The sequence below is a fragment of the Hydra vulgaris genome, chromosome 06 (assembly GCF_038396675.1).
Source record: "Hydra vulgaris chromosome 06, alternate assembly HydraT2T_AEP".
Taxonomy (NCBI): domain Eukaryota; kingdom Metazoa; phylum Cnidaria; class Hydrozoa; order Anthoathecata; family Hydridae; genus Hydra; species Hydra vulgaris.
The window spans coordinates 42,465,001-42,481,461 of NC_088925.1; the positions used below are offsets into that span (position 1 = coordinate 42,465,001).

Genomic DNA, 16,461 nt, shown 5'->3' on the forward strand with positions numbered 1-16,461 from the left:
ATTTTTGCGAAATATTATTCAAATGGTCATTCAACAAATTTTTTTACCCTTCAGCATTTAATTTAGTAGTAATAAAGGCAATCGAAGTTTTTCCAAAATAACCGAACGCACCCAAAATCATTACTCCTCCACCTCCCATAGCCCTTCTTTTTGAAAATATTTTCTCTTTTTTAATGTCATGCCAGTAGTAATTGAACCCATCTAAACAATCAAGATCGAGTTTTTTTTTATCCGATCACAGATTTTTTTGCCATTCGTTTTACCAACTCATGTGACCCTTGGCCCATTGAAGACATATGCGTTTGTGAGCTTCAGTTAGCTGGAGATGTGCTTTTTTTTTTTGCATATCTCTAAACGCCTGACTTGTTAATTGCACAATTCACCGTCCATCTTGAGCATTTTAATCCCAAATCGCCTAATTCTCTTGCGCCTATTTGTCTCTAGCGCCTATTTGTCTCGCGGAGATTGTACGCTTACTAGCGGCATGCACAATTCACTGTTTCCAAGCTGTAGGTATAGGTTTCTACCACTTCAATACTTCATGCAATAGTTTGTTGAATCATTTACGAAATTATTGATCAAACGTGGTGAGCGTCTCAGTTTGCAAGCAATTACCCTGTTTGATAAACGCAAAAACCTGTAGCCTTCGATCTTGCCTTTTTCTTTATCGGAGAGTGTAATTCCTCTTGGCATTTGGTAGAATGTATTTTATAATTTTAAAATGTAATAAATTTAATTTGAAAACTTAATTTACTACTATTTTTTGATGGCTTTTGATGCAGTTTAGATACCGAGTTTATAATTGTGCATCACGGTTTTCAATGGTTTTATAACTTGAGTTAAATAAGGTATAAATAGATTCATGTAAATTATTTTTTTTATTTCAAAAAATGATCTACAATAAGAATTTGATCAACAAACTTCGAAAGATTTAAGGTTTCTATTCAGGTGAGGTTATAATTCTGCATCCCACTGTATATATATATATATATATATATATATATATATATATATATATATATATATATATATATATATATATATATATATATATATATATATATATATATATATATATATATATATATATATATATATATATATATATATACGTAAGTGTATATATATGAATTAAGAAAATATCTTTATATTGTCATGTATAATATTGCCTCGGCATTTACATTCGTAAGAATTCACCCATTTGTCGTTAAACTAGGTTTGAATCCACAGACTATTCTTTCATGTGCTTTCGTTTAGCACCACTTCACTCTATTCTCGCCTGTCTCTTTGTTTTATATCGCTCTCCTTTATCTCAAGACTGCACTCTTTCTGACGTTATTTTTGATCATATTGACCAAACCCTCTCTCTTTATCCATCAGCTAATATAGTTGTTGTCGGTGACTTTACCACTCTGAATGGCTTGCTCATCACTCTGAATGGCTTGGCTCTAGTGTCAGTAACTCTGCAGGCATTAAAGCCCACAACTTTTGCCTTTCTCAATCTCTAACTCAAATAGTTAACTTTCCAACTCGAACTTCCAACGGTTAGGAAAAACTTTCCTGACAACCCGAATCATCTACCTTCTCTACTCGACTTATTTCTTGTTTCTGATCCTAGTCAGTGCTCAGTTTCTCCATATTCACCCTTTGGTTCTTCTGATCACAGTTTGATCTCTCTAAAACTAATATCTCATTCTTCTTCATCACCTGAATCCCCCTATTATCGTACCTCTTACAACTACAGTAAAGCTGACTGGGATTCTTTCCGTGATTTTCTTCGTGATGGCCCTTGGGTAGAAATCTTTCGTCTTCCTGTCGACAAAATGTGCTTCTTATGTAACTTCGTGGATTCAGGCTGGCATGAAATCTTTTATTCCCTCTCGACGATTCCAGGTCAAGCCTCACTCTCCTCCATGGTTTTCCTCACACTGTGCTGCTGCGATTGCCAATCAAAACCTTCCATATTTATCAGCAAAACAATTCTCCAGAAAACAGACGACTGTTTATTACTGCTAGAAACAATTGTAAAAAGGTTTTGTCTAACGCCAAAACCCGCTATTCTCAGGTCATGTAATCTTGTATCTCATCTCAAAAATTAGGCTTTCGTGACTTCTGGAGAATCTTTAATAGTATCAATAGTAAGGGCAAATCTATAATTCCACCTCTCTTGTATGGTTCAGACTTTGTCACCTCACCTAAAGACAAAGCCGAATTGTTTGCTAAAAACTTTTCATCAATATCATATCTTGATTCCACTAGTTGCGTTCTACCTGATATTGCCAACAAACAGGTTAATCCATTGCTTGACATTCATATCACTCCAGCATCTGTATCTAAAGTGATTTCCTGCCTTGACTCTTCTTCAGCTTGTGGCCCGGACAACATACCTGTTATTGTCTTGCAGATGTGTTCTCCGGAGCTGTCGTCTATACTACCAAAACTATTCAACAAGTGCTTATCAGAGTCTTGTTTTCCAGCCTGCTGTAAAGCGGCATCTGTTATCCCTATATTCAAAAATTCTGGAGTGTGATCTGATTCGTCTAACTACCGTCCCATTAGTCTTCTTCCTATCATAAGCAAGGTTTTTGAATCTTTAATTAACAAACACTTAATTTCTCATCTTGAATCTAATAACTTACTTTCTGACCATCAATATGGATTTTGATCTTCTCGTTCTACAGCTGATTTGCTAACAGTAATAACTGACAGGTTTTATCGTGCATTAGATGAAGGTGGAGAGGTTAAGGCCATTGCTCTTGACATTTCAAAAGCTTTTGATAAAGTTTGGCATGCTGGTCTTCTCCATAAGCTTTCTTCTTATGGTGTATCCGGCAACATTTTTAAGATCATTGAATCCTTCCTTTCCAATCGTGGCATAAAAGTTGTCCTCAATGGACAACACTCTTCTTCTTATTCTGTAACTTCAGAGGTATCTCTGAATATCTATAGCATATTTATGTGTGCACTTGATCAATTTTTTGCTTATCTAAATCGATACGGCTTTTTTAGAATAAGAAGAAGAAAACGAAGAATAATGAATGAAAAGATTGCTGCCTCATCCCAAATCTTTAGTCGATGTAGCAGCACTCCACTGCGAGTCAGACTATTTGTCAGTCGATGTACGTACTGAAGCCCCCGGCAGTAGGCTATTTCAGTATGATGTCACACTGTTTACCTAATTCAGCAGTATAAGATATATATATATATATATATTTATATACAACTTATATATATATATATATATATATATATACAACTTGTTTCTCCGCGCAGCGGCCTTGTTCGTCAAGGTTCGTGTTTCGAAGTTATAGAGTTGAGAGAGGGTGATAACCACAAGTAGCCTCCTCAACTGTAGTGGCCTTCTCGGCTTTGGGGAGGTGAATCATTAAAAAAAAAAAAATATATATATATATATATATATATATATATATATATATATATATATATATATATATATATATATATATATATATATATATATATATATATATATATATATATAGCAGTATAAGATATATATATATATATATATATATATATATATATATATATATATATATATATATATATATGTATATGTATATATATATATATATATATATATATATATATATATACATATATATATAGTATAAGATATATATATATAGTCGTATAAGATTTCTTTAAACAAATATATTTTTTCTCGCTTATACGTTCATCAAATTTATAATCGTTCAGCAAATAAGCGGGATCTAGATTTTTTTTATTTTTTATAAATTGTAGGGGGGGTATTTTAGGGAGATAACTGTAGGTTTTTTTTTTTAAGTAGAGGTGTATTTAAATAAATTCCAAGTTTTTTTTTTGTTTTTTTTTTAAACTATTCCATTCTACCTTTATATTTGGGGAGAAGAAATACACAAATTGAAGTAAAAAATGCAGTTTATGTAGATTATAGAATGAAGGTTGAGAAGACAGTGACTAAAATGGTTTTGTTATTAGAGAAGGTTGTGGTGGCACTGACATAGATTCTGGTGGTTAAGATGGCAAAACCTTAAATTGAGATGGTGTTTCAAATGTATTACAAGTACCGAATGGCAAATTGCGTAAGCGTTACTTGCTCTTCGATGTAGTATTTTTAATTTTCCTTTGCGTGCAAGTACTTTAGAGGCATATTTTATATGTTAATAGGTTCTATAATAACCAATTTAAAGTGTATACAAAGAAATTATGGAGACTCATTGGCCAGTTTAGATATAACTAATTCATAAAAGCCTTATTTACAAAGTTTTAATTTTGAGGATTCTTGACGTTCAATGGTAGCAAATTTCACTTCCGATAGTTTAATGCCCATTTTTCAAAACAAACAATAAAAGAAAGAAAAAAAATTATTAGGTGGCCGAAAATTTTACACTTCATTTATAAAAGTTATTTTGTATTAAAATTATATATTCTCTTATTCAAAAAAAGATTCTCTACAACATCAAAAAATATTTTCAAAATTATTTAAATTTAATTCAATAAATAATTAGGAGTAAAAGAATAAATATTTTAATCACTACTTAGTTCTATCCTTAACTTCATTCTAGCCTTATTCTCCCCCTGTTTTACTGTTCCAGTTTATTTGTTAAAATTTTAATAATAATAATAGAGTAGAACGGGGCATATAGGGACACTTAAGAAACAAATGCTAGTTGCGGATAAACTATTCATAGTTAACACAGTTTTTTATAAATTTCCAAAAATTCAAAAATTTCTAAAAATAAGTTACGATAACTAAAGTAACAAAACTCTAGACTAACAAAACTCTTACATTTTGCAAGTGGGTGAGGCAAAACGGGACTGTTAAAAAGCAGCAGTTATTTGTCAATTGTAAAGCTTTAAATACGATGAAAAATGAAGGCTATCTATTGTCTAAATATGAATAAAAGTAAAATATCGTCTAAATAAAATACTCAATAAAGTACTCATAAAAACTACACGTCTTTACATCCATCAACCACAAAAAAGAAATAGCTAAAATAAATAAAAAAATTTTGTGTTTCATTATATTACTAAATTTAAAATTAAACATGAAACTATTTCACAACATTTTTAATGAGTTGACTTATTAGCAATATGTCAATATAGAGCAAACGAAAATATGTCACATGTATCAGCAGCTTTTCTAGTTCTGAGTTCCTTTTAACTCACAGCTAAAACTGCATTTCATCGCATTTTGGATGATTGATCTTTCTTATATAATTTTTTACCTTCTTTGTTTACATTAAGTACTATAAATTATTCAAAGTTAAGTTATAGAAATAAGAATTTCTTTGAATTTATTACAAAAAATGCTTTTCTAAATAAGAAAAATAATATTTTAGATTAAAAATAATATTATCCAACTGTAAACAGCATCACAAAATAGTAGTAAAATATTCAATTATTTAAATAACTTGTTGTCCTGATATGCCCCACAACAGTCATTTTACTGAAAATAATACTATTCAAAAATTTCAATTTCAATTTTTTTAAACCAGATTCAAAAAGAGGATAAAAAATAATGTCTGAAAAATACAAACTGTTTATAAATAAAGCAAATTAGCAATATTCCAAGATAAATCTTGAGTCGTTTTATCGTTTAATAAAATTTTGTTTACTGCAAACTTATTGATGCATTTTGGTGCTTTTAATGCGTTATTATATTTCTAAAATTAAACATTTTTTGTAATAATTAGGCACAATTATTTAAAATGCTTTATCAGAAAGATTTTGAAAAAAAATAATTTTTAGGTGAGATAAGTATTTAGGCATAACTGTCCCGTTATGCCCCACTTTCCCGATATACCCCGCTCCACCCTATTCGTTAAACAAATACTATTTATTAAAACAATTATTTGTATACGAATATATTCGTACGCTATGAAAAATTTAGTCGAATATTTTTAAGAATTATTCGTCAAAGAATAACTTAAACAAATACTCTTTTACAAATATTCGTTTATCGATATTCAATAAACCATTATTCGTCCTTCTCTAATTCAATAAACCATTATTCGTCCTTCTCTAATTAAAAAACACCTTTGGGATTGTTTATAAATTAAGCAACGCTAAATTTATTTAAAAAACGTAGTTAGAGATTATAACATAAACCTTTGAAAATATTTTATTGTGGATTTTATTGTGCATGCATATTTTTTGTGCATATAACTGCCAAAGCTTTAAATCAAACTCAGTTTCTATTTCCGAACCGGTCAAGTCATTTGGTATTATCTTTATATCTAAATATTTGCTTTTAAGTATTGAATTCTTTTTGCTGAACAATATAGCAATGCCGACACATATTGTATTTTTTCATGCGGGAGAAAAAAAACCATATGGAAGACCATTTTGAATGAACGCATTCATTGTTAAAAACATTTTTTTTTTCTCCTCTCCTTGCATAACTTATGAAGATGAAAATATCCTTGCTATTAAAGCTAAACAAAAGTGTCTAAATCTAATCTTTATTGGTATTTATCTTACATCATGTAGATTACAAAGTATACGCAACAATTAATAATACCTAAACTAAACCTTATCACTATTAAACCTTATTACGTCAAGTATAAAAAACCATGGAGATGTAAGTGTATTATTGATGTAATGTATTATTGCTGGAGATTTTTAGTCATATCCAAAAAAAATCTACAACTCTGAGCATCGTTATAATAAATCATGCAATAAATTCTCTAAGCCTCTCTCTACTTTCATTAAATCAATTAAACTCTCTCTTTTCGATATAATCAGTTGCACTGGTCAACATTAGGCTCTCTCTAACTTATCTAATACTGATCACATCGCAGTACTAAAAGAGTGATCACTATCCTTTATTAATACCAAATTTATTACTTCTTTGCCATTTAACTTAAGCGATCACTTACCAATAGCTAGGATTATCACCATTTCACTTACTAAATTATCAACCGTATTAAATAGCATAATACAAAAATACAGTTTTACTCCAAAATATGCATGGAATAACAAAAATTTCATTAAAATATGTAATCAAAATCTATCCTTAGCTTTCAATAACTACTCCTTCAACGAAGAAAAAATTGAACAAGAGTTAATACAAACCTGCGAACAAATAAAAAATACTGCTCAAATGGCTTTTAAACAGTCCTTTGAACAACACATAATCTGTAAGTATTCCAAATTGTGGTGGAAAACGGAACATAAAATATGAAAAAAAAAATCTTTCATTTAACAATAAACAATAGCAAAAATCGAAATGTAGTATAACAAGAATGCATGGAGAATTAAAGAAACATCCTAGCACGTAAAAACTTTTGTAAAGCTGTTAAAGCAGCCCAAAACAAAAAGTTTCATAAAAAAACTATAAATATTGAAAATCTGAGAACTACAAATTCTCAGTAGTTCTAGTACAACATTTGTAAATTCAAAACAAAAGCAAGTATTTGATTATTTCAATTAACAAATCGCAAAACATAAAGGATATTGTTAAGGAATTCAGAAAACATTTTCAAATTCTACTCAATATGCCGCTTATAATAAATAACAACCAAAACCAAATTCAAGTTCCACTACTAAACAGCAACCCTAATTCATTAGTCATTACAACAGATGATATTATAAATAGTATCTAACTACTAAATAGTTAAAAGTCACCGGATAGCTATGGGATAAGTGCTGAACACCTTAAAAACTCTCATAACAACAGTCTCGACAATTTCATTGCTTTATCTATCCTGTACTGCAAACATATTATGTCAAGGAGTTACCTCAATCAATTTAGTCACTCACAAGGAGTGCGGCAAGGTTCTATTATATTGCCTCATCTTTATAACATTTATACTAAAAGCATTCTAAATCAAATAGTTTTAGAATGCAAAGTAGGATCGACAGTAAATGGTATATATATGGGTACTGTTTGACTACTTTTTTATTCTTAATTAGTTAATTACAGAAATAATATTAAGACAACGTTCTCACTCAAGAAGTAAATATATAACAACAAGAAATTATAAAATCGTACGCTTTAAAAACAAAAAGCCGTAGCGATAAATGCGAGCTTTAAACAAGAAGCAGTTGCAGTATTTGGTTGCATTAACAAATAATGCAACACTGGCCCCCTTTTAAATGTCCTTATTCACTAAGGGTATGTTCTTTTCATCAATCAAGGTTATTTTATAAATGTTGTTATCATCAGGAATTTGAATAGGTTTAGGCTCTTCCAATAGATACAATTTATTGATTGGGCTTTTTATAATTTGAGGTTTATTACCAGAAATACATCTAACTGATGCTGAACGAAACTGATTTTTATTTGATGATATTAATTCCTGTACAATACCTAACTTCCATTTGCAACGCGATGTTTTCGGATCATCCATTATAACGATATTAATGATATGACCGGAGCTTTGCGACTTGCGACATTTATGAAATTCTCTTAGTTCAATTAAATATTCATTTCTCCATCTCTGCAAAAAGTGCTCCAGGATGGTTCTATTATAATAATATTGTTTACCTAAGTTGTGTTCTTCATCAACAAGAATATTTGAATCAAATGATTCTAAGTTAAGTTTACGTCCAAACATAAGATGATTAGGTGTTAAAGACTCGTTACCAGGTGTTTCATAAACAAAGGTAATAGGCCTGTTGTTAGTTACAATTACTATTTCAGAAATAATTTTAAGCATTTCTTCATAATTTAATCTTGGTGTAGTAAGTATCTTTTTCAGAGTTCGTTTTATTGACCTAACCATTCTCTCAAAGAACCCACCCCACCACGGCGCTGCAGTCACGTTGAAACGCCAACGTATACGCTTTGACGACACAAAGGCTTAGGTTTCATCTGCAGAAAAATTTGTTCCATTATCACTGACTATCTCAACGGGTGAACCATAACTTCCAATAAAACGACGTACACAACGAATACATGACTGTGCAGAACAATCAGGAACAAGATCTAAATGAAGAAAACGTGTACTAGAACAAGTTGCTATAAATATCCAAGCTTTAAACATTTCATCTCCATAATAAATATTTTTAATGAAAATCGGACCACAACAATCTACTCCAGCATATTTAAAGGTATATTCATTATTTAATCTTGACAGAGGTAAAGGTGATGAAATAGGATATTTATAAGGTTTGCTATCATATCGTCTACATACATAGCATTTTTGATAAGCTTCCTTATAGTATTTCGAGCTTTCGGAATCCAAAATTTTGAACGCAATTGAGTTAATGTTTCCTTTACTCCATTATGTTAAGCTAACGAGTGATAATGAAAAATTTATAATTCAGTAAACAACTTTTTTTAGGTAAAAATATAGGATGCCTTGAATTGTATAGAATTGGGGTATTTTCAAGTTGACCTTAACAACGAACAACACCACCTTCAATGAAAAAACCTAAATCTTTCTTAACTCGATTGTATGATTTTAGTAAATTTATGTTCCTTTGAAAATATTTAATTCAAAGAGTTTCAGCAAAGTCTAATTCAATAGCATTAGGAGTAGAAAAAAAATCTCCCACACCTATTTCTTTTTTAACTATACGAATAAAACGCAAAACATATGTAAGTGACTCTCAGGAGATGGTTATAACTTTTAAATCTCTCAATATGCATAAATTCTAAATTTAAAGGAGAATCAACTCATGTGAACAATGTTGCAACTTCAGTATGGAAAGATAATACCTGTTTTTTGAAATCAAAGCATGGCCATGAAACAGAATTATCATACAAAAACTTAGCACCTTAGTTCATCATTTTGTAAATCACTAAATTTACTAACACGCGATATAATATCTGCTGGGTTTCCTTCACCTTCAACATAATCCCAAAACTTAACCTTATACAACAAACGAATTTTTTCTAAACTCTTTTGAATAAACACTTCATAAATTTTATTTTTATTTTTAACCCAATTCACGCAAATTATGGAATCAGAAAATATTTTTATTTGAGTAATATTGTAATACACAAGATCTTTAGAAACAACATTAAATTAGCTAGTAATAGCATGACTTTTAATTCCAGCCTTGGAATTGTATTTTTACTTAAAGGAGAAACTCTAGATTTAGAAGTGACCAGACAACAAGTGTTGTAATTATTATCAGTGTAACATCTCAAATAAATACAACAATCATACGCTTTTAGACTTGCATCACTAATGCCATATAATTCAAATTTGATTTGATCTGGTTTATCAAACAATTTTACATGCCACCTTGGCACACACACAAAGGGTAGAGAAATTATATCACGAACAATTTGATCCCACTCATTCAGAATATCACCATCTATGATAGCATTCCAACCAAGTTTCAGTTTACAAATAATTTGAAATAATATTTTAAATCTCACAATAACAGGATTTAAAAGTCCTAACGGGTCAAAGAAACTTGCAATAAATTTAAGAATGACTCTTATTGTTGGTTTAGTGTTAACAGTTGAAGTTCTTGAAACGAAAAAATAAAACAATCTTCTGATTTATTCCACTTCAAACCTAAAACTTTTGAAATATTGCACTAAGCAAAGTTGTCCTCTTGAATCAAATTGCATAACTCTATTGAATTTGCCTCAAACTTCCTAAGTTTAAAACCACCTTCTTTTAAACATAATTTGGAGCTTTTCAGCTACTGATATATTTAAAAATGCACTTTCAATATACGCAATGAAGGCATTTCGTTTTGAACGAAAACGTAATAATTCTACAAATAAAGAAGTTGTAAGAGAAGGTCAAGAAAATAAACAATCTTTCAATGAGGGACTAGATAAAGATGAACTTGCATCGAATACTACGCGAACTCTTGAAGTCTGCTTATCATCACGAATAATTGTTTGATGCGGTAAATAGTGGACATCACCAACATTGCAATCAAAATTGGACACTCGTTCAATAATGCCCTTTGTTAATTGATCCTTAATGATTTCATTGTAAGGTGTAAAAAAATTTGAATCTTTCATCAACTTTTTTTCCAATGCCAAAAACCTACTTTTGCTTAAATTATAGTTATCACCTAACACCGGATGATCTAACTTAAATGGCAACTCAACTTCATACCTTTGGCCATCAAACTTTATATTGTTTTGAAACTGATCACATAGAATTTCATCACTTGTATTCATCTTTGTATCATACCATAGCAAATTAAACTCTTCTTTAATTGCTAATCGGCCATTAACAAATTCAGATTCAATTTTTAAAACGTGTGTTGATAAAACAGTTGAATTATCTACCCTAACTCTTTCAACAATCATAGGTCCGCTAATAATGTACCCCACTTTTGAATTAATAACTACTGGACCACTAATTCCTCTTATGACTTGATTTTTTGTTTGCACACCGTTTTTTATTTAAGTTTGGCACAGGCTGAAGTAGAAATATAACTGTGCTGCGAACAATTATCAAACAAAAGTCGACAGGTTGCATAACGTGAATGGTCTTCATTTTCAACAGTTACTAATGCAGTTTGCAGCAAAACAGCTTCAGTTTGAAGAAGAGAAGCACTGGCAACTAAGATTAAATTTCCATTTTATTTTTCATTATCAGATTTTCCATAAGCCTCTCGCTTATTATTATCAAAAATTGAGACATGGTGAAGACGACCAGATTTAAAACATTTAAAGGATGAAGGGCATTGATGACTAAAGTGACCTTCACGAAGAAAACGAAAGCATCGCCTCTTCTCGCTCAAAATCTTCTTTTGAGCTGTAACGTTTGTAATAACTCGACATTGATGAGGTTTGTGATTATTATTGTAGAATATGCAGGAAAATTGAATAGCAGTAGAATTATTCTTTGTAAAGGCTAAATTGTCATTATGATAATTATTTCGTTCAAAATAGGTAAGTCGCCTTTTATTTGCTGCTCCCATAGAATGAAATGTACTGGCTGTAAACGGTAAAGCAGAAGGTTCAGAAGAATTGTTATTTTGTTCACGTGCTCTCAATTCAGATTTCAGCACATCGAGCGCATTTCTTATTTCTCAGGTTTCATTTTCATTTAACTTACGACTAATAATAAAATTAAGGTCAGCAGGTATTTTCTCAAGTAACACTGGGATTAACAAAGGACAATATATTGAAGAACTAATTCCAAGGTTTTCTAAACTGCGAACCAGGATTTCAATTACATCTGAAATTCTTCTTATAGAGTTGACATTTTTATGTTAACTACACGCTCTAAAGATAAAAGTTTTTTCATGTGAGAAGATATCAATATTTGTTTATTTGAAAAACGATCTTTCAAAATGTCTAATACAATTATATAATTTTCATTGGAAAGTAATAAGCCTGTAATAGCAGATAATGCTTGACATCGGAGCAGGTTTCGTAAATAAGTCCTTTTTTGAATATTAGACAATTCGTCATTTTTGTTTATAACACAGTCAAAGCTTTCAAAAAAAGAATGCCAATTTTCTGTTTTACCAGCAAATGGTTCAAGCTTTAATGCAGGGAGTTTAATCACCTTGTTAGTTTTAAATTTAGCAACAGAACTAGAATCTTTATTTATTGAATCAAATTTTTTTAAGAAAGTAATAATTTTTAAAATCGTTTAAAGTTTAGCATTAATTAAGTAGCAGTGTCATCATCGAGTTGTAACTCATTAACATCTTCAATTAGAACAGAAATCTCATCATCGAGTGTTTTAATTTTGTCAAACTTTTCTGATGCTGTGTCTCGTAAGGTAATAGTTTCATTTAAAAGTTCTACATTATCAGCTCTTATAAGTTCATTTGATTGATCAAATATTTAATAATTGAATTTATGTTCATTGTACGAACTCGTCGTTTGGTAGTGAGATTACATATTATAGAGCAAGTTTAAAATAAAAAAAATAGTAATTGCAATACTTGTCTATAACACAATAATCACTTCTATAAAAAAACGCCTATAATATTAACATATTACATAAAAATCATAATAACAACTTAGCTGCAAGTATCTGAAAATATCTTTAGCATCCAAATGAATAAACTTTCAGCATAATCACCACTGTAATAATCTTTAAATCAAATAATTTTCCGTGGACTCCATGTTTAACAACTTTTTTATTCTTAAGTAGTTAATTACAGAAACAATATTAAGAAAACGTACTCACTCAAGAAGTAAATATATAACAACAAGAAATTACAAAATCGGACGCTTTAAAAACAAAAGGCCGTAGCGATAAACGCGAGCTTTAAACAATAAGTAATTACAGTATTTGGTTGCATTAATAAATAATGCAACCGGTATCATTGCATACGCAGACGATGTAATCTTGCTAAGTCCTACAATTTCTGGTCTTCAAGAACTAATTGACCGTTTTCAAAATTTCAAGTTTGAAAACGGTCAATCAGTTCAAAGGTGTGGCTAATTAAAGTTAAAAGGAGTGGTTAATTTTATTAAATTAAACATGAGAAAACGGAGTTTCTAATTTCTGGAAAAAGTCCTACTTCAAACAATGCTATTCAAATTTACGGAAATTCAATATATATTCAAAATAAATTAAAGCATCTAGGTTTCCAATGGGATAATGATGCTAATAAGAACAAGATTGCAACACTTTAAAAAACAAACTTAAGTGAGCGTATAAATCGGTTGCAATAGCTCTAATTGACAGTGGATTTCGTCTTTGCCAGCCGTCAATAACTGTTCATCTATATGACTCATTAACAGTTTCAAAGCTTTCAAATGGACTTAAGCTATGCAAATTTAGCACCAGCTCTCTTACCAACATAGATGCTGGTGGAAGAGCAATTTTAAAATCTTTTTTTTTTTTGTATCTCAAAATATAGTAAAAACTACCTGCATTCGTTTCTTAAAATTGAGGATATTTCAACTATTCTACTTCAAAACATAGTAAACCTATTTATCAGACTGTCATAAAATCAAATACGTTATTAACTGATATTGAAGCAGTTACTGGCAACGCAAAAAAAATCTTTTATAAACGAAGTGATTGCTACATGTATTACTCTTGGTTTAAACTTTTTCCAATGTATGTTAGAAGGGGATAAAATTAAATTTACACGACCAATGGTTGAACTGACAGAGAATGTTTCAATAGCATTACGAGAACCGTTCCAGTTATGGAACTTAAAAGAACAAAGAGTGATTTTAAAACTTTGATGGAGGAGAATGTTCCGAAAACACTAAACCAATTAAGTGTGGACATACTATCTAGTAGTTAGTACTTAAGGCTAACAACTTTAAAAGCTATGTTGTTTTACTGGTCCTAATTTTATAAAGTAACTTTAATATTTTACCTGTAATTTCATTTACTGGGTGATAAAGAGAAAATATAATTATAATAATTAATCCTCTATTTTGATTCTTGTTTAACCTTAAGGCTTTGCAAGGGAAAACTTTTGATCTTTTTGTTTTTGTTTATTAGTGAAACTTAGCCGTGCATAATTAACGATCCCTTTGTCAAATTATGTTAAATTCTAAAAGAACGTTACATAGCATAAAAATGTAATCATAAAAAAAAAAAAACAATTGAAAAAATTGAGTTTAAATACAAAATAGTAGCAAAAAGTTTCTTAATAACAACATCAACATTAAACATAATATCACAAATATTAAAATTACTAAAAATTATAAATAATTTAAATAAAAGTAAAATAATAAAATTTATGCTTAATCATCTTAACAGTTTCATCTTTTAAACAAACAAAAAATTATTATAAGTTTTATATGTTATATTTAGCACACTATTTCTAGTTTTGCAGCAGAGGTATTTGAAAAATTATTTTCAAATGCCCCTACTGTGCGCCCCCTCCCCCAGTTCCTACGGGCCTGATGTTAATATAAATAATAGTAAAGTATTATGTTTGCTGTTTTATATTATTTTTATTATGAACTTTTAAACCATTTTTTTTTTTTACAGTTGACTCTTAATATCTCAAACTCTCAAGGGACCGGAAAAAAAGTACGAGATATCAGGAGGATTTTGGCTCAAACAAGTGCGGAAATAAAATTCGAGATATCGAGAGTCAACTGTAAATAAATAAACTTAAATTTTTTTTTCTGCAATTATTACAAAAGCTCTTATTTAAATGTTTTATTTAGATATGCTGAATGAAAATGGCTTATTGAATGATCATATAGAAAACATCAAAGAATTCAATCAAGTGGAAAATTCAGTTAAGACTGTCAATCAAAAAATGAAGTATAATAATACAAATAAAATGGAGAAAAGTCTTAAAATTTCATATGCTCATAAACTAAATATTTTTCCGAAGTCTTACAAAGAGAGCAGCGCGAATCGAACCAAAGATAAAATAGGTAACATAAACCGAAATGTAGAATTTTTAATAATATTACAGTTTTTAGAACCATAAATGATTAAGTTAGGAATTTTTTTTGGTTTGGAAGATTGAAAGAAAGTTAATGTAATAAGGTGTGTGTGGTAAAAAATGATTAGTTCTATATGTGTGAAACATAGAAAAGTTAAATAAAATGAAAATATGAGTAAAGGTAAATTAAAAAAATAATAAAAAATTATATTAAAAAAAGAATAGTATTAAGTTTGTGTTAAGATTTAATTAGGAGTTGAAAACGAAGTGGCACGTTAACAAAAAATTTTAAAGCAGAGATTAAGCAAAATTGCGATACCCAGTATTGGACGTCCTAAGACATCTAACAGACGTCCAATTCCCACTGGGTACAAGACACTGTAGCCTAAACAATGCAACACAAAAAACGCCAGTAAGAAGATAATATACGATGTTAGAATTTGTTCCGTTTTTATGTATTTTTAACTGTTACTTTTTTTAAGGTCATGATGTCAGCAATTACAATGCCTAATTTTCTTGTATTCTGTCTTCAAATACGTAATGCAGACTACCTTTATCTATTTATTTAAACCAAAAGATTTAAGCACAAGACATGTTTCACAATATTCTTATATAGAAACCGAATTACTCTGCGATTACTTTGCGATTACTTCAAGACAATAATCTTAATAAAACAATTTTTTATGCTGCAATATTATTGATAAAAAAATGTTAAATTCTGTTCTATATTTTCTATTATTTTGTATTATTTTTATCTTCACTTTCAACAATCTGCAATTAAACCATTATTAGAGTTCGAAGTTACTGGAAGTGAAAAGATGAAGCTAAAAACTTTCTTTTCATCTTTTCACTTTTAGTAACTTCGACAACTTAAACAATTGCAAATTATATGAATCAGGAAAACAAGAAGAAGCGAATTCCAAAGAACTGATGTTTGAGGAAAAAAAACTAAACAAATAAGAATTTCGGGAGTAGTAACAGTAAAAGGACGAGACTAAATTAAATGACGTGTAACACGAAAATGAATTTTAGTAGGTGGCACAAGAGATGCTAGCTTATTTGAGCAGCGCCCATTATAAAATTTATAGAAAAGAAAAAGAGAAACAACACTAAGACGATAGTTAAAGATTGGCTGCTAGAGCAAGTCCAACTACGTTTACAATGCATTTTTGCATATTGTTTAAAAAAGAAAGGGCATCA

General features: G+C 29.8%; 1 protein-coding gene across 1 annotated transcript in view; it reads left to right on the plus strand.

Annotated features, from left to right (window-relative positions):
- The window catches only part of LOC105843685 (protein PF3D7_1417600), a 32,478-nt gene that overhangs the window by 2,148 nt on the left and 13,869 nt on the right, over positions 1–16,461 (plus strand). The window contains exon 2 of the mRNA XM_065800177.1: positions 15,035–15,250. Coding sequence (XP_065656249.1) covers positions 15,035–15,250 — 216 coding nt within the window. The remainder of the gene's footprint in view (positions 1–15,034; positions 15,251–16,461) is intronic.